The 21,502-nt window shown below is 46.3% G+C and overlaps 1 protein-coding gene across 1 annotated transcript; it reads left to right on the top strand.

Moving 5' to 3' along the window:
* Nucleotides 1-105: 105 nt before the first annotated feature.
* Nucleotides 106-19,983, top strand: COG7 (component of oligomeric golgi complex 7). Its single transcript, XM_084270850.1, has 17 exons — nucleotides 106-393; nucleotides 821-969; nucleotides 1,470-1,586; nucleotides 1,771-1,939; nucleotides 3,792-3,874; nucleotides 4,648-4,770; nucleotides 6,700-6,898; nucleotides 8,949-9,076; nucleotides 9,233-9,387; nucleotides 10,526-10,642; nucleotides 11,172-11,237; nucleotides 12,005-12,191; nucleotides 13,675-13,815; nucleotides 14,278-14,361; nucleotides 15,370-15,484; nucleotides 17,736-17,879; nucleotides 19,273-19,983. Exons 1-17 carry the CDS (start codon nucleotides 228-230, stop codon nucleotides 19,437-19,439), a joined length of 2,310 nt encoding a protein of 769 aa, XP_084126976.1. The 5' UTR covers nucleotides 106-227; the 3' UTR covers nucleotides 19,440-19,983.
* The last annotated feature ends 1,519 nt before the right edge of the window (nucleotides 19,984-21,502 follow it).

Genomic DNA, 21,502 nt, shown 5'->3' with positions numbered 1-21,502 from the left:
CCCCGGAACCTCCATTCCGCGGGGCGTCACCGGCTGCCCGAGCGGCCCCGCCTCGAACCGCCCCTCGGCTGGGCGACACCCCGGACGCAGCGGGTACGGCGGCTGGCGGGGCCTGGCGGAGCGTTTCCTGGTGCGCCCCGGGGGCCGCACTAACCGGGGGCCGGTGGCACCGGCGCTCCGGCCGGCCCAGCCCGTCCCGTCCCGTCCCCGCGGGCCCGCAGGCGGCGATGGATTTCTCCAGGTTCCTGTCGGATGACTTCGAGGTGAAGAGCTGGGTGAACGCGGCCTTCCGGGCCGTGCAGCAGGAGGCCCCCGGGAAGGTGGACGCCCACGCCGCTACCCTGGTGATGAAGCTGCAGCTCTTCATCCAGGAGGTCAACAACGCGGTGGAAGGTAAGGTGAGGCGGGCGGCGGGGCGCTGGCCGGGCTGCTTACCGGGCTCTCCGTGCCCTCAGGCGTCTGTGCCGAGCTGTGGGGGGGGGGATTGGGCTGGGCGTTAGGGAAGATATCCTCACCAGGAAGGGTTGTGGGGCGCTGGGATGGGGCTGTGTGGGGAAGCGGTGTGGCCGCTGCCCCTGGGGGTGTTTCAGAGGCCTGTGGACGTGGCACTTAGCAGCAGAGCTGGCAGTGCCAGGTTCCCGGTGCTCTCGATGGCCCTAAGACGTGTTTCCCAACCAGGACCGTTATATGATAAAGCTTTGCTTTGTGTTAGGGTTTTTTATTATTATTTAAGATGGTATAAGATTATCAAAGAGCTCTCTCTTTCCTGTGAGGGTCCCTGGGCCCTCCTCACCGTCCTGCTGGGTTGGTGTCTCTGTAGAAACAAGCCACCAGGCTCTCCAGAACATGCCCAGAGTCCTCCGGGAAGTGGAAGTCTTGAAACAGGAGGCAACCTTCCTGAAGGAGCAAATGATCCTTGTGAAAGAAGATATTAAGAAGTTTGAAGAAGACACAGCCCAGTCAATGCAGGTGTGTTCTCGCCTTACCCAGCATCCCTCTGCAGCTTGTGAAATGTTGAAGTTTTCAGACTTGAGTTAAACAACCTTGTGAACTTAAGGTAGATAAAACTGCTTCTTTTGGTAGAAAAGTGGGCATGACACCGATTTAGCACAGTCTGCTTTTCCTGAGGAACAGCTGATTGTGTCTACATTCAGAGTTGCTGTCACCTGATGGGGGATGCTGATTCCTGCCCATGTTTCTGCCTGTTGATAGCTGGGGTGCGTAGAATTTTTCAGGCAAAGTGGATAGTACAAATCTAGAATTCAAACCAACCTTTTGTTGTTCGACTTTGGAAGCAGATTTAACATCTCTAGCTCTTCCATTCGGCTCCTTCCTCCTTGTAATGGTCGTAATAATTTTGCCCAGTTTTAGAAATCCAAACCCAACGATAGCTCCCCTATCTATGGGAGTGTCTATGCTGCCCATCTTTTGTTTTAATAGGAAATATTGCATTTTTTTCTTCCCTTCAGGTCCTGGTAGAGATTGACCGTGTGAAATCTAGAATGCAGTTGGCTGCAGAGTCACTTCAGGAAGCAGACAAATGGAGCACGTTAAGCGCAGACATTGAAGAGACTCTCAAAACACAGGTAGATACCCCGTTATTCTTTTTGTAACTTGTGCCTTTGGCCATCCAGGGAAACTGCACTTTAAAAGTAGGATTTTGAAGTGACTTTACAGCGTAAGCCTGTTTGTAAAATGTCGTGAGGAAATCGGTGTTGATGCTTTCTCAGGCCGTGTTGGGTAACCAGGCTGCCTTTTCCCTGGTGACAGGATGTGTCTGTGATTTCGGCCAAGCTCACAAGCATGCAGAGCAGCCTGGCCATGCTCGTGGATACACCAGATTACTCTGAGAAGTGTGTGCATCTGGAGGCTCTGAAGAACCGACTAGAGGCCATGGCCAGCCCTCAGATCGTTGCTGCTTTTAACTCCCAGTCTGTAGGTCAGTAAGTCACAGTGGCATTTACTCTCAGTGTGGAATTTATTTTCTTTGAAAAGTACAATATTGTTTGGGTGGGGAGTTTGTCCTGAGGGCTCCTGGCGCTGGGCTGTGTGTTTTTTTTCTGGTGGAGCAAGGTGCAGCTGCCTGCAGTCCAGTGCATCTGTCATTCTCCTACAGTCCATGTACCTCCTACAGTTTGGCTGCTGTGGGGGAAAAGGGAACACGTGAGCTGGTTTTGTAGGCTGTGAGGATGTGTGAAGTGGAGGTGCTGAGGCAGGGCTGCCCTGCTGGCACAGTTTGGTTATGTTTGGATGCCTTCCAGGTGGGAAGTGCTGCTGCAGTTAAGCGTAAGACCTCTGGGTTTGCGTTACCATAGTGCTACAGGGCACTTCTGCTACCCTTTGGTGGAGGAAATGGTTTGGAAGTGTTTCCACTCCTGACTACCTGGTAAAAGTAGTTTTATAATCTACTCTTTCTTTTTTTTTTTTTTTTTAATTGACTTTTTGGACTGTTGCTTGACCTCCCTTGTCCCTCTCCTGGTGTCACAGCACTTCTGAAAAACACCTGGTGGTTTTCTTGAATCTGTGTGTACCTCGAGGTCCTGGTGAGGATCTGGGGCTGTGGTGGTTTTGCTGCACAGTGCTCTGGAGTTCTTGTCTGTGTGAGGGCAAGGCACAGCAGTGTGCAACTGCAGACAGCTGGAGAGAGCAGAGGAGGGAGGAAGCTCTATGGATTGTGCTTCTAACATGTGTGCTCAATCCTTTGCAGAGATCTTTCTCTTCTCTCTCCAATTTCTCTGCTGATTTTTCTTTTTTTCACAGCCTCCTTTTTTTTCCTCATTGAACTGTGCTTGTCATCTTCACAGTCAGTCCCATGCCATTTCCCTGCTGTTGCAGTGCATTACCCTTTACAGACAAATTCAAGCCAAAGGGTGATGTTTTGGAATATTTTTGTCTGCTTAGGATGGAAGTAAGTTGAATACCCATATGCTCTGTGAGTTCTCCACCAAAGAAAACATGTGGGAGCAAGGAAGCTGCTGATACAAGGTCCTTTGCTTAGGCATATGGTTTAGAATAATTCACTTTGAGCACTGTTTGTATTCTCTTTCAGAATCTCTTCTGAGTGTGTGGAGGCAGCTTTGTTTCCCACTGATGACAGTTTGTTTACTGTCAAGCCATATTTTATTCTGAAGTGTCCAGCTCCTCTAAATGTAATACAGGGCCCTAAGCACACCCCAGAGAGTCTGTATTCTCTGACTTCCACAGCTGAACAACACTTCAGGTTACTCAGTGCTCTAGTTTATCTGCCTTCTGGGTCCTGTTTGAAAAGCAAGATCTATTTCTGGCTGGTTTTTAATTAATTTCTCTAACCTCAGATTTATTTTGTGAACAGAACTGTAGTCACATCCCCCTTACAGTACAAAACAGACTTTTGAGGAGCTTGGACTTTGTCTAAGAGCTAACTGTGCCCTTAGTCTCGTGGCAGCTAGCTTGGGTGTCAGCTTGAGGAGTTCTGAAAGCAAAGCATACCTTGTGAGCTATCTTCTGGTTTTGTAGACTTTCCTTCTAGGAAATGTTCTGGTTTTAGCTGCCTTTAATGCTGGGTGCCTTTGCTGGTTAAGAAGTTCAATTTAAGAAGTTAAATTAATTCCTCATGTCTGGGCCCTGCTCTTGTTTGAGTGGGGGTTTTAGGCAGTTCTGCTCCTATTTGAGAAGGCAAACAAACAAAAGTGAAAGCCTGTCTTTCTGTATGGATACTGTGTGTGCTCTTAAAAGAAGAATCCTGTTGCTCCCTAAACTCTCTCCCTGGGCTGTGAGACTGACTGCTAACCACCTGTTTCCTTTTTGTTTAGATCAGGCAAAAACGTTTGTTAAAGTCTTCACTGAAATTGATCGGATGCCCCAGCTTCTTGCTTACTATTACAAGTGCCACAAGGTAAGGATTTTGAGAGTATTTTCATATGGTGGAGTAAGAATTTGAATTCCTGCGTGGCTTGGACTGTAGGGGGAGCTGCTACATCGTGTATTGACCTTTCCTGGTCCAGGGAGGATGGAACCTGTTGTTTTTCCCTGTTTGATTCTCTGGCTTCTCTTTCTGGCTCTTAGCAGCTTTGATTACTCCCCGTGTTTCAGGACTAATTCTCCATTCAGGGCTTAGTGTTCCTTCCTGCAGGAGACATAGGATATATGCGTTCTGCTGGATTTCTCTGTGCCTTAGAGTTCTGCTTTGCTTTTCTTGGATGTGGCTATGTCAAGCAATAACTTTATTGCTACAACTTGCCAGCTGCTGACTTCTGTAAACTCTTTTCAGGTAAGATGAAACGTTGGAATTCCAGACAGTTCTGCAGCCATAACCTGATCCTCAAAACTTCGCTCGTGACTGTGACTTTTGAGGATTAAGTTCAAGGCTGGGGCTTGCCAAGTATTTCAACTATTATGTGAGGGTATCAGTTACAGCCTCATTTTATGAGTAAAATACCAACGTTAATTAAATCTTTGAATCAACTAAGAAGCCTCTGGCTTCATGCTGAAAGTCACTTCCTTCTGTGGCGCTGAATTATCTCAAAGTGTTAGGCTGAAATCTGGAGAGAGGAGCAAGGGTGTTTTAGGAAAAGGGCTCTGCATTGGAAATTCTTGTTTTGAAATGAAAAAAGCTAGATCCATGGACTGTCACTTCTCCTCTCAGAATGATTCTTATTGCTCCTGCAGGTGCAGCTGGTGGCAGCGTGGCAGGATCTTTGCCAAAGTGACTTGAGCTTAAATCGCCAGTTGACTGAGCTGTACGACACACTCCTTGGGACCTGGCACTCACAGCTTCAGTGGGCAACACAGGTGCAGTGACTGCTTGACACTGGTGCAGCGTGTGGGAGAGGATGAGATTGAGCACACTCTCTTAATTCTCATAAAGCTCAGAGTAGTTCATTGACACTCACTCTTTGTGCCTTATCAGTGCAGGACAGGGCTTGCAAACTAGTCTTGTGTTTCTTGTCCAGCTCTTGCAGACAAGATTTGATAGAATTCTAGTGTTTTACCAACAGCAAGGTGATTGTGTTATTGACAGTAAAGCTGCTCTATCGCTTTCATCTGTATCTTAAGTTAAATCTAATTTGTTGGTGTTGCAAATGTGTTCTGTTGCAAGACATTTAAAATGCCTGAATTGCTTTATCACTTGGCCTGGAGGAAGCCCTCAAGGTCACACTGGACTGTCACTCTCTGTAAGATATCTGAGGGTTTCTGCTGTCACCCCTTGGAGTCTGTGTACATGTTTTTCCTGCCAAGAATAATGTAGGATCCAAACCAGTTATTGTCCTTTAGTGAGATGAAAAAGTAAGTTCAGATTGTTGAGCCTGTAAGAGTTTTTCATCCATGAAGGGTAAGTGATTCTTATCTTCACGGTACGAAGTCTGGTGCAAGTGCTGGGCCCGTACTGCAGAGCAGCTCAGTGTTTCCTTGAGATGTATTTTTTCTGCCTAACGATTCGATGTGAATTACAGGTCAGATGTCAGCTTACATTGTAGCAGATATTCTTTGAGCTGGGGATTGTGAGAGAGAAATGTCACGTGGGACAGAGCTCACGTCACTCAATCTCCTCTGTTGCTTCTGCTTTCTGAAGAGTTCTTGGACCTTTTTTCATGCTATTCAGTATCCATGGTGACCTTGCTGCAGGAGACTTGTGCTGATCCCAGCTTTCAAAGCAAGTGAAGAGAATAGCTGACAAAAAAGTCACAAAAAGTCACAGTAAAAGGCTGCAACTCATGTTATGCCAGTGAAGTTGAGGGTGGTGTGTGTAAATACAAGTTCTCAGCTGATTACAGTCTTTCTAGCCTTTCCAGTACTGACTTCTGCCTATCTGACCAGTAATTTGGCTTGTGACATAGCACTGTTTCTTCATAATTTACCCATATATATGCACACCTGTGCAAACTGAGTGCCCTGTTTTCAAGTGCCCTTTTCTGTCAGGTGTTTTTTGAATTACTCTTGTGCCCGTGTTCTGCTGAATTCAGTTTGTGACCTGTAGCTGTCTTCTGCTTTCCTGGTTGCAATATTCCAAGCACAGTTTCAGTGGTAAAATATGTTTTGACCTAGACTTCCGTGACCGGGCTGTCCTGCATGCTTGGTCAGCCTGGCTCTTATCAGACCTGGTTCTTAGTCTTATCAGACCTCCTTTGTTGGGTTGGGTTTTGGGTTTGTTTTTTTTTTTTCCCCTTCTAAGGCTTATCAGATTTGGTTTTGTACCAAAAAGTCGTCGTCTTGATCTGTGTATCACTGTCTCTCACCAAGAGGTAATTTGATGTTAATTCTTTAATAGAAAGAAGTGCACACTGTGCTGGGTGTGAAAAAGTCCAGGTTGGGCTGCTACTGTTTTCTCTCCCAACTCATTACTCCCTGGTTATGGCAGCCTGCCCCTCTGCTGACAGCATTTTCAGACACGGCTGTTCTGCCTCCTCTGTCCCTCTCTTTCAGGAGCCCAGGTCTCTGTGGCAAGGGCACAAGGGAGATTCCAGTGGGCATACTTGCTCCTGGGAAGTGGTGCTGCTTCTGCCAGCAAGGCAGCAGTGTGTTCAGGAGGTCTGAAGAAGGTGTCAGCTCCTGGACAGCCAGAACCTGCTCAGTTTAGAGTGGTACAATCTGCCTTTGTTGAGACAGTGATGTGTGGGTTGTACGTTATGGGGTGCTCTCTAGGTATCTGCTTCTCTCTGCTCCCTGCTGTGTTCCTCTGAGATAATGTGCTTCTGCTGATTCACTCCTCTGTTACCACAGGTTTTCAAGAACCCCCATGAAATTGTGACTGTATTACTGATTCAGACTCTGGGAGCGTTGGTGCCTTCCATCCCTGTCTGCCTCAGCACTGCCATGGAGAGGACGGGACAAGAAACCAAGCTGAATAAGCTGCTGGAGGTCTATGATGCCACCATCCACTTTGCAAAAGGGCTGGAAGTGGCAATGCTGCCAAACCTGAGTAAGGCTCTTGCACTGAATTTTGTCATTCTGTCCTGTCAGCTTTGTAGAGTTACCATGTGGGATGTGGTTTAGTTTGACATGGAGGGAAGGATTCTCTCTTCTGCAGTATTGACCAGTTACATGGTGTTTGCACCTCTGTGTGTGTGTCTGTGTATCTTCCACTAAAGATACTGACAGACTACTGAAGGAGTTTACTGAAGCAGGCCTGTTGTGAGCGTGCTGCTGTCCAGGGTAAATAATATTTAGCACTTTTCCTTTTACAAGCACTGGTACTTCATCTGTCTAACAGATGAGGAAATGTCTTTAGGGAAGCGAAAGATCACAGAGCACAAAAGTGGAGTTCCCTGGAATTAAATCACTCCTTACTTAACAAGAGAAAACCTGCTTCAAAGCTGCATCTGGTGAACTTCTAGTTTTCATTTGGTAGTTTTTTCTGTTGCTACTGGCTTATGTTTAGATCAAGTTAAAATGCAAAGCTAAATATAATATCTGAACCATTGGTACTTTATTCCCTAGCAGCAACCTTGGTGCTTGATTTAAAATCTGCCCTGCTTTCCTCACCCTGTGATGTTTGTCATCTCATTGTGGTCGTGACTTGATGTATGATTCCTGCAAACCACAAAGTAGTTAGGTGCTGTGTTTACATAGATTTATGCCTGACTTGAACTGTTGGCTATTTATAGTCCATTTAATAGTCTGGTAGGCCCCCTTCAAAGACTGGATATGAGAAAATCTTAAATTAAAACTAATGGACCATTCCTAATGCTGAGTTTCCTGAATTTGGTTCCTCATACATTGTCTTGAGGTATTTAAACCCATATTCTTACTTGATCATGTAAATTATGATTACTGGGCCATTTCAGGGAGTATGACATTCATTGTGTCTTTGTTATTGTTGTTGTTGTCTTTGTGATTATGTACCCTTGTCAGTCAGTTTCTCCCCTTAGCTTAGTTTAATTTATGGTTCTTAATAGAAATTATTGAAAAGGACTTGGAAAATTGATGTCAAATTCTAGAAGATAATGGAATAGGGAGACAGATACCAAACTGGTATCTTGAGTGTGTTTAAAGAAAATATAAATCTTTATTTCCATGTCTTTTGATGTGGGGTAAGATGTTTAGAAAGGGAAGTATCTCAAGGATGGAAAGACCTGGTGACTCAGCAGAGCAGGGTGAAACCAGTTCCTACGAGTGTGAGGGGAGGGTTCAGTTGTGATTCATAGGGTAATTCATGTTGGAAGGGACCTCAGGAGATGATCTAGTCCAACCTCCAGCTGCAGGCAAGGTCTGCTATGGATTCAGACCGTGGTGCTGGAGGGTATTGTCCAGTCTGATCTTGAAAACATCCAAGTGTAGAGACAGCACAAGTGTTGGGCAACCTGCTCCATTGCTTCTCTGTCCTTAGAGTGGAGATTTGTTTTCTTATATCCAGGATTCAAAGTAATTCTGATTTGCCACTAGTTTGAGTTAGGCAAAATTTCATGATTAACACTTGGTGTCCAGTTCTGATTTGAGAAGGAATCATTCAGATGGGGGTTTTCTCCAACTGAATGGCACCCAGATGCTAAGTTCATGGTTCACATGCAGCCCTAGGTGCTGAACTGCTGTGAAGTAGTAGTCCTGAATAAAATGTTGCCAGTTATTTTCAGTCTCAACCAGGCTTTCTGATAAATGAAGATTGCCCTTGTTTAAAGTTGTGGGAGTAATGTGCTTCACTTCTCAAATGGTTTCAGCACTTCACTTACATTGTAGGTTGGGATATTTAATACATTTCTGTCACCCAGGCTGTTTTGGAGCAGTGAGTGATAATTTTCTTGAGGTGCCTGTTGAGGTGGAACATCTTGGGTTTAGGAAGCAGGTAGAGATAATAACCTTGGTTTTTTTTAAAAATAAAATAGTCTGTGTAGGTGAGACTTAAAGCTGTTGGGTGACATTCCAAGCCTGTGTAGGCAGCGTGCTCTAGTTGAAGAACTACCACATGTTGCTTGGAACAAGGTTTTTAGTAGCATCTTCATCTATTTGTAGACTAAACTTCTGATTCTTTGCAGAGGAGCAGAACCTGGTAAAAGTGATGGAGCTGGTGGAAGTGGTGTATGGTCCATACAAGCCCTATCAACTTGAGTATGGAGACCTGGAAGAAGAAAATCTCCTCATTCAGATCAGTGCAGTGCCCTTGGTAATGTAATAGACTTTGTTCAACTATGCAGAGAGAGGCTTGAAGCATCTGCTGAATGCACAAGGGTCTTCATCCACAGCATGTCTTGTCTTTAATGTCTAGAAATTCACTGAAAGAAGAGTCAGGCTCATCTTTGTTGTTGTTGTTGTTATTTAGGAGCACTGGGAAGTAATTGACTGTGTCCAGGAACTCAACCATTCGGTCAACAAACTCTTCATTTTGGCTTCTGGAGCCGTTGACAACTGCATTAAACTCACTGATGGACTGGGAGTGTGTGGGCTCCTCAAGGCCCTGAAAGCTCTGTTCACAAAGTAAGGTGCTTGTAGTTCCACTCCTGCTTTTATCCTGTTTGTGGCCAAGGACTTTGTAGTTTATGAAAAACAGCAGAAAGTGTCTGTAACTGTAACGTGCATCATCTGATAGCCCTTCCTGCAGCTGCCTTCAGGCAGTGACTGTTTCTTAAGGGAAAAGATGGAAACTTTTTATGGTTAAATCAAAGGCTTTTTCTCAGCTGTTTTCTGGCTAGGCTGAATTTTCATTTTTAATAAATACTTTTGGAATGGAAAATGTTTTCCAAAACAAAATAAGACAAAGACAGATTAGGCTGATGAAAGTAGAGCTCAGGGAGGAAACATGTACTTCATGGGACAAGTGACCCCACGTTCAGAGTCTGCCTGTAAGTGCAAGATACCCTAGTGAGTGAGGTTTGCTATAAATTCTTGGCTTAAATTATCACTGTCAGCCCTCTTAAATAGTATTCCAGTACAGATTACCTCCTTACCCTTTCCTGATACCAAAAGAGCTACTCACAAGGCATAAATCAAACTGTTACCTTGCTGCCTGGTGGGGAAGAGGGAAGAGGAAAGCACACTTCTGTGATCTCACCTTTATAGGCAATTACATAGCAGTGTGCATGCCTCCAGCTTATGTGCATTTTTTTTTAAAAAAAGGGGGTGTGGAAAACAAAATGTTCTCCTTTTTATCCATGTTCTCATCTGGGGAGTAACTGAGAAAACAAATTTGTGAGATTGTTGTCGCTCTGTTCCTGGAGTAAGGGCCAAGTGATGTTGGAGTAGCAGTAGTCTTAAAAAAACTTTGTCTGGTCTTTCCTAGGAGATACAATTAGTGTAACAGAAATGTCTTACTCATGCTTCCTCGCAAGAGTGGAGAGTTCCTGGTAACCCATGTGCCTCAGATTGAAGTAGCCACACAGTATCTGCTACTCTGAGTTTCTCCATGTCTTGTAGTGTAGGCGTGAGTGGGCTGTGGCTGATCAGTGTTTCACATCCGCGTGTTTGGGCTGGGACAACAGCGTCTCTTCTGAACTCCTGTTTCTGGTTCTTATTTAGCCCTTGTGGAGGACTGAGTGAGCAAATCACAAGGACGTGCAGCTGTGCTGCTTTCCAACCTAATCTCTTATGCTGGTGCTTCTCTCTTCTCCATTTCCAGGTACACATCTGACTTCACAAATACACTGCAGTCTATACGAAAGAAATGTAAACTGGATGATGTCCTCTCAGATTCCCTCTTCCAGGAGGACTGGACTGCATTTCAAAACTCTGTCCGGTAAAGGGGATTTATTTTTTTTCCCCTCCTTCCCAGCTCAGAACTGATTTTTGTATCAAAGTTGGCAAAAAAAATTACTTGGGGTCAGTTTACATAAGTAACCTGCAGAATGCAGGGCTGTGCTCACTTAGCTGCAGCGCTGCTGGGACCATTAGTATTAGTGACTGGGTTTCAGGTTGCTGCTGGCACAGTAAGTACTGTGAGGCTCCCCACCCTGTCTGGAGCAAGACTGCATGTCATATCACTTGAAATATCAGCAGCTCTTAGAATTTTTCCCACTGGCACTGAGCTGGGCTTCACCATGATGACAAGAAGTGTCATGTGGATGTGGCTGTTGGGCAAAAAAAGAAAGAAATCAGGATGTTATCAAGTGACTGCAGAGTTAATAGCTGAATTAACTCTGGACAGATGTGGGTTGGTTATCGCAGTTTGCAATTACTTGACACCTGCCTGAGATGGGTTTTCTGGTGGGGTCTGGTGTTATCTGCCTCAGATCTCACAATGTGGATTTTGCCTTGTTCTTTCCCAGGATAATTACTACGTGTGGTGAGCTCCTTCGTCAGTGTGGAGACTTTGAGCAGCAGCTGGCCAACAGGTAAGCAGTGCTGAACTTAATTCATGAGCTGTCAACATAGCTACCAAGCTGAAAGGAAACAAACTCCAAGGTGCTTTCATTGTGTAGATCATGGAGGGAAAGCAGAGCCACTGTGGTTTTCCCCCACTGGCCCTCCCCATCTTTTGAAATGCCAGAGATGGGTCACAGACTGTCCCACTCAGTCACGTGCCCTGGGACAAGAATCCTTTTTCTTGGATGCCTGGCTGGGCATTAGAAGGAATGCCAGACTGGGGTCAGGAAGGAATTTTCCTCCAGATCAAATTGGCAAGATTCTCCCCTCCATGTGACATGGGGCATGAATCATTTGCTGAAATTAATCTAGGTGTGCCTTAACTGATCGATTCCTTGTAACCTGAGGAGTGTTAAGCACAGGCAGCACCTAGATCTTTTGTTGCTTGTGAGCAGTGCACTGTTCAGGCTCTTCTATGTTGAAATGCTTTAGTCTGGCTTGAGTGCCCGTGCTTGTTGTGGTATTCAGTGGCCTGCAGTGCACAGGAGCCTGGGTGTGATATGTATTTGCTAAGATGTTCTGTGAGAGGGCACAATCCTCTCTTCTTCTTCTCAGTATTTTTGTGGTTTTTAAGTTGCACAGTGACCTAAGAGTTGGCTGTAATTAATATCTGGCACCAATGAATACTCCCTCCCTTGAAGTAACATAAAGGCAGTGCTGGTCCTTGGGCCAACAGGAGGACAGCAGTGCTGGTTTCAAAGGATTTTGTCAGTGACTTTTGTGCACTTGTTTTCAGGATTTTATCAACTGCTGGGAAGTACCTCTCAGACTCCTACAGCCCTTGTAGTTTTTCTGGCTTTCAGGATACCAGTTCTGCAGAAAAGAAGAACTCCATAAAGAATCCCTGGCAGGAATACAATTACCTTTTGAAGGAGAACCCATCTGAGCATGCCAGCCTTATGGAAACACTTTATACTCTAAAGGTATTTTTGGTGCCTGGGAGAGCTGCCTCTCTTGCAGGGTGCTCCTGGGCCCACACTTGGTAGATGAGACCTGGATTTCCCCTACAGCCTGATTACTTTTCATCCTGAGCTGCAGCCTTTTGCTGGGCTGTATTCCAAGTCTTCCACAGAGACACTGATTGATGCACTGAGAGATGAAATGTACAAACCCAGGAAGTCTGGACTCATTCCATCTCTCCCCAGATCCTGGCTGTGTTTTGTGAACGTGCCCGTATCAGCTCAAGTGAGGGAGATTTTGTTGCAGAAAGCATTGGGAAGATTGTGTTGGAGCCATCTCAAATTCTGGACCCCACATACTGGCTTCTCCAGACTTTTTTGCCACTTAGGCTCTGCTCCATGTCCATTCTGAAACATAATTCTGCAAGATTATTCATGCATGCATCTGTGAACAGGGGTTATCTTGTGGATCTAAGTTATGTTTGCTATCGTTGGTCACATGTAGTTTCCTTAGAATGTTTTGACTTCTTTGGCACTTAATTTACCTGCAAGTTGTGCAGGTAAATTAAGTCTTCTGTAACTCTGTCTTCAGTGTTACGTTTGACTTTGAGCCTTTGCTAAATAGTCAAGTTCCTTAGGTACCCTTCACTGAAACTTCTGCTTAATTCCATGCAGGGAATCAGGTAGCTGTGCCCTTTGAGTGAAAGGCTGCTTTGCCATCTTGTCTGCAAGTTTCTCAGTATCTGTCCTTTACTAATGCCTGGCACAGCTGGAATGTGATGCTGATTCTTTATTCCACGTTTTGGGAAACAGTGTGCAGTTTGTGTCTTGAGTAACTGTTGGAGTAGGGCATCCTGAAGGAAAGAGGCTGAGCCATTGCAGAGGGAATCACAGAATCACACTGTTGGAAAAGATCATCGAGTCCAACCGTTCTTGTCCTGTGCTAAACCAGATCCCTCAGTACTGATCTACCCTTTTTAAACACATCCAGGGATGGTGATTCAACCCCCTCCCTGGGCAGCCTGTTCCAGGCCCTGACAAGTCTTTCAGTGAAAATTTTTTCCCTCACATCCAATCTGACCCTGCCCTGGGGCAGCTTGAGCCCATTTCCCCTTGTCCCATCTCCTGTCACCTGGCTGAAGAGACCATCGCCCACCTCTCTGCACCCTCCTGTCAGGGCAGTGGAGGTGGTGGTAAGGTCTCCCCTCAGCCTCCTCCTCTCCAGGCTGAATGCCCCCAGCTCCCTCAGCCACTCCTCATATGATTTCCTCTCCAGCCCCTTCCCCAGCCTGGTTGCCCTTCTCTGGACTCGCTCCAGGACCTCAATGCCCTTCTTATGGTGAGGAGCCCAGAACTGGACCCAGCACTTGAGGTGCGGCCTCACCAATGCCAAAAGTTCTTTTGCATTAGGATGGCCCAGTAAAGACCTCTGTAAGAATGTTAATGTAGCTTCTCTGAGGTCAGTGCTCTGTCTCTAAACCCTTTCCTGTGTCTCTGTGTGCGTTAGGAGAAAGGGACAAGTAACCACAACCTGTTGTCTTCATCTCGATCTGCCCTGAGCCGCCTCAACCAGCTGGCACACCACTTGGCCTTTGATTCTGTTTTTCTCCGCATCAAACAGCAACTGCTACTTGTTTCAAAGATGGAGGTGAGTAATGGGTGCCCTGATCTGATCCAAACTGGCACAGTTTACCTGTGGGATACCTTAGGGTGGAGTACAGCTCTGTGTTGCTTACCTTTCTCCTTTTCAGAATGTTTCCCTCTGGTATCACATTTCTTCCCTGAGCTACAGTGAGTGGAAAGGTTTACCTCCCTTCATGCACAGCTTTCACAACAGATAGCTATGTTTGCAGGCTCTGATGTCTGTCTGAGATGTTGCTTTTCTAACCTGGGTGAGCATCTGTTTCTCACAGGGAGCTGTATGGAAAGGGTGTGTGTGTTTTGGGCCTGAGGGAGGGCAAGGGAAGCAGTTTTCTCCCCATCTGTGTTCTGCTTTCTACAAGTCCTCAAACAGTCACAGTCTGTGGCGCTGGATGACCCCTTCCCAAATTACTGACCAACTTCATGCTCCAGAAAGTCACAGATTTACGCTGCACTTCTTACCTTACAGAGTTGGAATTCTGGTGGCATTGGTGAGACCCTGACAGATGACCTGCCAAACTTCAGCCTGACTCCTCTGGAGTATATCAGCAATGTAAGAGCATGCAAGGAAAGTTACTGGAAGCCCAGTGCTGGGGGAATCACATCTGTGTTCCCCCAGGTTTTTTGTAAAATAGTAGCATTTGTTAAAATGGTTATAAATGTGATTGATGCTCTCAGTGGCCCAGCCCTCATCAGTTGGGTTGTGCTGTTCTTTGTAGCCTTTATGAAATCCCTGTCCAATCCTGGCGTAGCAAGAGCATTGGGAGCACGGGGAGAGGATCTTCCCTAGTGAACTGCACTGTTTCCAGTGTTAACTCTTGCAGTAGGATTGGAAGTTCCAACTTCTGTTTGCAGTGCTGAATACTGAGCATATCTTCAGGATGCAGCTCATGTAGCAGAGAAGTTCCTGCAGTGTGTGTTGGAGTGATTTAACCATACTATGAAGTTTAAGAGGTCTTGAGCTCTTACCCTTCTAATCCCCATGTGATGCTCTGGTTTCTCTTTCTGATGGAATAACAACGAAACCTTTCTGGCAGCAGGGTGTTTGAGTGGAAAAGGAGAGTTCATCCCTTCTGACTAGGCACTCCAGTCTGGTGCTCCTAAATGGTGTCCAGGTTGCTCTCTCCTTCTCCTGGTTATGTTTCAAAATGCTGCCAAATTTGCCACTGTTATTATCTCAGTGTGAAGTATACTTTGATAAGCAAGTTTTTTATGTTACTGTCATTCTGTGCATCACACAGGGAAAGGATTTTTCAGTGGATTCAAGGTGATGTGAGCTCAGGAAAAGCTCTCAGTGAGCATTAATACATCTGTATGGAGAGGCAGAGTGTCTGTAACTGTATCTGCACGTAGAAAGATTCTCTGTAGCAGCAGATAATCACTTTATAAACAGGGCTACATTTGTTGTATGCCTGAAGTTATATAGCTTGTGGATGTTAATTTGTGAGTTGCTGTCAAGCTCAGCTTTCAGGTCTGGAGTACTGCAGATGGCTTTTTTCTTCCAGCAGAGTACTTGCTTCAGGTTTGCTCAGTGACTCAGCTCGTTGTGCTTTTATTCTAGATTGGGCAATATATCATGTCGCTTCCTCTCCACCTCGAGCCATTTGTCACTCAAGAAGATTCTGCTTTGGAACTGGCATTACATGCTGGAAAACTGCCTTACCCCCCAGAACAAGGTAGGGTGAAGCCAAAGACTTTGAGTGTCTGGGGGAAAGCTTTTGGATTTCCATGTTCAATGGGTGTGATGTGTTATGGTAACAGAGATGTTTGAGGACCGTTGCCCACTGTCTAGTCTTGTTTCTTCCAGGAGTCTCTTGGTAATACTTGTTATCTAGAGGCTCCTACTGCATAAAACTTTTTCAGCTTCATTCAAACCAGAGGCTTTAACTTGGTGTGTTGAAGTTTAGTGTTCCTTGAAACTGTGGTTTGGGGTTCAGGGTCTGAAGCATTACTGTTTCAGAGTTGGAGCAGTGTTTAGTGACCTAGGTGCAGGGGGTGAGCAGGAGGAGGTACCTGGGCTCAGTTCCAAACGCTGAAGGGAACTCTCAAATCATCTAGTCTCAAGGAGTTCTCAGGTTAGCTTTTGTGGCTTCTGCTCCTTATCAGCCTCTCTGTTGGAGTACAGTTTGTGGAGTGGCTTGGGCTGTCGTAACAGCTTACTGAAAGGGAAGTCCTGCTCCAGCTTTGCACTCCTGCCCTCCCCTTTCTGCTGGTTCCACAGCAGTGCCTGTTTCCATTCATTAACCCCACAGAAAAGTATCCTTTTTTTTTTTTTTCTTGTTCTGGCCTACTTTCTCTCAAAAGTATATCAATACTGTGATTTAAGTCAACTTCCTAAGAGGTCTACTCTGCAGCAGAGCTGGCAGGAGACCACAGCGAGGAAAAGGCAGAGTGTAAGCTTGTGACCTTCTTTAGAAGTGGTGAGCTGTTGGGCTGGCCAACCCTCTCAGATCATGTCCCTGTCTGGTGAAGAAAACACCCTACAGGAACTAACCCAGTACAGAGCTTTCCAGCTGCAGACCCTAGCAGTGCCTGGAGGTTGTCCTGTGAGCTGTGTTTTACACTAGTTGCTTGTTGGTGTAAAACACACAGTCCTGCACGGCCTTGCTGAGAACCACAGCCCTGTAATTTGTTGCTAGAAAAAGAGGAGCCCCTGAGCTGCTTTGATCAAGGATAGTTTATTTGTTCTTAAGCACAATAATAATGCTGTTTACTTGTAAACAACTTTTTCCTCTGCCTCTGAAAATCCAGGAAAAGCTACTGTTACAACCTCTGAGACAGGCTCACTGTGCCCTATGTGACAAAGGTTAGGAGCCCTCTGTCAGGAACTACTGTCTCTCTCCTTTTGATGGGTGTTGCATCTTTGGAAATTTCTCCAGGGTCCAGAATGCAGCCAGGAGTTCTTTCTGCATGTCATTCCTGTTATTTCTTGCAGTGAGCCCAGCTTTGGCTCCCATCCATTCTTCAGGTGGCTGTCTCTACCTGTTGTGTCATTAATCCTGATGCAGTTAACAACAAGTAGCTACATAGTGCTTCCCAGCAGGTTGGCAACACACCATGGTTTGCTGGGGTTAATCTGTTCTCAGTGCTTGTTTCCACTGACAATCAAGGAAGCACAGAGCTTGGTATTTACAGCCTTCCTGCAGCCTTCTGAGAACATGCTCTTTGGTTTAGGGTTCAGCATTATTTTGTCATCTTGAAGCTTTTATGTGTTTAGTAGCTTGTTCATTTTCAAAGTGCTTACAAGCACAGAAGGCCTTTAGGGCTTGAAAAAAAAACCCCAACCAACCTGTGAATCCTTGACAGTGTAGCAGTTTGTAAGCTAGTCCTAGAAGATGATCCTATGGAACATGCTGGGCAGTTTCCCTGATCCCAGCCTGATCACCTGTCAGCCCTTTGGAAGTGACTTAACCTGGAGAAGTAATAGAGGAAAATGAAGAGTTTCACATCTGTTGGCTGACTGCAGGCTGAGTATGAGCCAGCAGTGTGCTCAGGCGGCCAAGAAAGCCTATGGCATCTTGGCTCGTGTCAAAAGCAATGTGGCCAGTAGGTCTAGGAAGGTGATTGTGCCCCTGAACTCAGCATTGGTGAGGCTGCACCTTGAGTACTGTGTGCAGTTCTGGGCTCCCCACCATAAAAAGGACATTGAGGTCCTGGAGCAAGTGCAGAGATGGGCAACCAGGCTGGGGAAGGGGCTGGAGGGCATATCCTCTGAGGAGCGGCTGAGGGAGCTGGGGATGTTCAGCCTGGAGAAGAGGAGGCTGAGGGGAGACCTTATCACCACCTACAACTACCTGAAGGGAGGTTGTAGAGAGGTGGGCGATGGTCTCTTCAGCCAGGTGACAGAAGATAGAAATGGCATGAAGCTGTGCCAGGGCAGGTTTAGATTGGATATTAGAAATCAGCTGATGAGTATTTCCCATCCAGGAGATGAATTACCTGAGCTGGACAACATGGCTGACTACTGGCTGGGCTCCATTGCCAGAGCCACGATGCAGACGTACTGTGAGGTCATCCTGCAGATCCCAGAGCTCACCGCGCACTCGACGAAGCAGCTCGCCACGGACATCGGTAAGCCCGGTGCTGGCATCGGCCCGTCAGCTGCTGCTGTTACATGTGGGCTCCTCTGCCATCACCTGAGATGTAAAGAAACTGCTGCCTGGGTTTTCCCTTTACCCCTGAGTGTGTTGATCTGGTTCCCTGCCTGGTGGAGTGGTTCACAGCTTGTTTTTTGGGAAGTGTCGTGTCACGCTCCTCTCCAAGGGAAGGGTGGTGTTCTGGTAGGTACTGCTGCTTTGTGTTTCTGACCATGGAAGTCCAAGCCCTTCTGAACCAAGAGGGTTCCCTTACAAACCAGAAGAGAGCTGTATATGATCTTTCCAAGCATGGCACTGCTGTTTCCATTCTCATTGAGTGCTGTATACCAGCAGTATAAGGGCTGAGCCTCTTGGGAAGCACTCCAGTGGATTACAGAGAAGGCAGTTGAGATCGAGTCCTTCCATTCACTTGATAGCTGAAGTATGGAAGATCAGCTAAAGGCCTTCTAAAAGTAGTTGTGGAGCACTTGTCCAGCATCCCTTTTTTAGCAAACCTGTAGGATCAGCTCACTGGCCATGGTTAACCTGTAGCCCTGCTGCTCTGAAGGTGCTAGGTCACTAAATTAATTTCAGTGGGGAGCAATTTTCAGCAGCAAAGTGGGATTTGCTGCCTTGTCCCGTGCACGCAGTGACTGAGGGAAGACTCATGGAAGGGTTTGGGGAAGGTGTTTCTGCAGGGTATGGGGAGATGTTTTTTTCTTGTCTGAGGCTGGTAGAAGTGTCCCCAGAAGACAGGTACTACAATCTCCAGTTACTCCTTTCTCTGCTGTGAATCATGGATGCTGACTTCCCCCATGGACAAGCTCAGAAATAAGGATATAGACAATATTTCTTCCCCAGCTTGCCTGAAAGTGTGGTTGCCAGTGAACTCAGCCTGATTTCTTTTAATATATATATATTTTTGCATTGCTGAGAAACAAACCAATAGATCAGAGGCTAGTTGCTCAGCGTTGCCCCTGGCACCCTTAATTCTCCAACCGACTTTGAATCAGTGAGCTGGAACTCCCTCCTGCCTCGACAGCCATTCACCTCTGCAGAACTCCCCATGGGGCTCTTTGCCTTTGAACCTGTGACCATGGTCTTTTGTCTGTGACTCTGGTGTCTGTGACCCTGAGGGTGTCGTGGAGATAGCGAAACGGGGCAGGAGGTCTCAGTCCTCTGAATGAAACAGATATTGTCCAAACTAGTGTAGAGGAAGCCAAAAACACACACCACTCAGTGCAGTTAAGATTCCAAACTCACTGCTGTTTTCTGTGGGTTGGAGCTAGCAGCGACAGGATTCTATCTGTGGTAAGGAACGGAGAGTAACTCCTGCTTGCACCGCAGCTGTAGCCTGTTCCAATGCCTGTTTATCCTTAATCTTACAGATTATTTAATAAACGTGATGGATGCCCTGGGCCTTCAGCCCTCACGAACGCTGCAGCACATTGTCACTCTGCTGAAGGCAAAGCCAGAGGACTACAGGCAAGCTGCCAAGAGCGTGCCCCGCAGAATGGCCAGCAGCGTCGCGGCCATGAGGGGCCTGGAGCTGTAGCATCCCTGCTGCTGAACGCTGCTCAAGGGCTGAGCTGTTTGGCTTGGGTTTATTTCCCTATAAACTTCACAAGGACGTTGCAAACATCTTCTGGGGGTTAAAGGGATTTATTTCTGGATAACTTTTTTAATAAATGCCTTTGTCTAGGAAGAGCTTGTTCCGTTTTTCCATCTTTAGAGATGAGGAAAGATGTCGTAGGGCCAAACGGACCAGAAACTTTTGGGATGATGTTGAGGAGGCTGAGCAGCACTGGCTGCTGACTAGAAACATTCTGCTGGCTGCTGGGAAGTTCATGCTTCGTGGTGGTGAGATGACTGTCTTTTGCAGAAAATTTAATCAATTCTGAATCTGAAATTATGGGGTAGGAGCAACAAAGATTGACTGATTGGAGGCTCTTCTACCTGGAGGCGGTCGCCGTTGCTCAAGTCTGTCATTATTCTCAAAGCCAGGAAGACAGTCTCATCAATTAGTGGATGGGGCTTGATCAGCCTCGACCCTGAGAATAAAACCAGTTTTGTTGGTTGTTCCTGGTGCAATGAATCTGTTCTACTGGAAGCTATGAAGTTTATAAGAAATTTAATGAAAGTGTTGCTTTCTTGTAAAATTTATTAAAGCTTTTTATCTAGATCTTTGTAAACCAGCTTGTCTAGATGAAGTATTCTTCCAACACTCCCACAGAATCTTTTTCCTTAGGAGAAAACTGGATAGAATACAAAGTGATCCCAAAAGTGGAGTGTCAGCTGTGAGGGGTGGTGCTGGATAGAACCTCACTTGCAAACTCTTGTGTTTTGGAGAGGAAAAACATCTTTTTTCCCTTTATCTGTATTTGCAAACTGCTGTTTTCTCCTTTTCACCACCAGATGCCTTGGGGGAATAGCTCTTCTCCCAGCCTCTGGGTTTTTGCTTCTTTGCTTGGTTCAGGCCGCCCTAATCAGGGTTCACACACCTTTCTGCTCTCTTTTGCTTTTTGGCTGTGGATTTTTCCCTTGGCCGCTGTTGGTTCTTGTTCCTTTTGGACTTGTTAGCCTGACACGTGCTTCCCTGAGTGACTGTGGGCTTAGCTGCCAAAGCTGCTGCCCTTCTGGGCAGTCCCCTGTCTGGTTTTGTCACACCAACACCTTTCTGTGCTTTGTAGCACGCTGGTAGCCTGCTGATACAGGCTTATATTTTACCAGTGGTATATTTTTTTTTGGAGTGAAATTGGATTCCTTTGCTGTTCTCAGCTGGATTTTGGTGATGTTTTACTGCCAAAACTGCAGTTTGGAGAGGTGAAGAGAGCAGAGGTGCTTTGTAAATAGTTTAATTTAGATTTTGTGAATTTTTGGCACCTAAAAGAATCTCAGCACATGGAAGTAAAATGTGTTTTCTGGAATGTTTTGGGTTGTTTTTTATTTTTCTTGGCAGGGTTTTCAGTTAGAATTTTACTCTTTTGTTTCAGAGTATGAAAAGTCATTATAAAATTCCCCAGGCGAATGGGAAATTTGGTGCTGTATTGAGTTGGGACTTCTCAGGTGTCTGGTTTGGCTGGGATTTGGGAAGCCTTTCCCCTGGAGAGCTCTGTGCCCAGCTCTGCGCCTGCTCCACACAGTGCCCGGCTGAGCCCTCAGCGGCTGCGTTGCTGCTGCAGCAGGAACCCCCCTTTGTGCACACACACTTATCTCCAATCAGTCATGAGCAGCCAAAGTCAAGTACCTGAGACACTTTCCACTTTTTATTAGTTTTCAGACACCCTCTATAAACCAGCAGTAACTGGAATAGTAAACTGTCCCTGTCCTGCCAAAGAACATGCTGTTCCCATTCACCCTTTGCTGGGAGATGGGTGAATCTCAGCGTTGTGCCTCTCCCATCCTTCTCCTGCCCTGTCACTACAAGTGAGGGGGTTGGAGGCTCTTCTTTGCCCACGGCTCTTGTGTCTCACAGAGCAGCACCAGCTGGGGCTGAAGGCATGAGGAGCTGTCCCACCTGAGACACAGCCTGAGACCTGCTGCTGCCTTTTCTGTTCCTTACAGCCCGGTGGCAGCGGGTGATGGAGCCCACCCCAGGATGTCGGGAGCCAGGGGTGC

Source organism: Gallinula chloropus, assembly GCF_964237585.1.
Source record: "Gallinula chloropus genome assembly, chromosome: 15".
NCBI classification, from domain to species: domain Eukaryota; kingdom Metazoa; phylum Chordata; class Aves; order Gruiformes; family Rallidae; genus Gallinula; species Gallinula chloropus.
This window is presented reverse-complemented; position numbering and strand designations above follow the sequence as displayed.

Excerpts from the sequence above, each read along its gene's own strand:
- COG7 (XM_084270850.1), top strand. The coding sequence starts at position 228 with ATGGATTTCTCCAGGTTCCTGTCGGATGACTTCGAGGTGAAGAGCTGG. Across the intron at positions 4,771-6,699 it reads AGCTTCAGTGGGCAACACAG|GTTTTCAAGAACCCCCATGA; the intron begins GTGCAGTGACTG and ends CTGTTACCACAG. Across the intron at positions 15,485-17,735 it reads GCCTTACCCCCCAGAACAAG|GAGATGAATTACCTGAGCTG; the intron begins GTAGGGTGAAGC and ends TTTCCCATCCAG.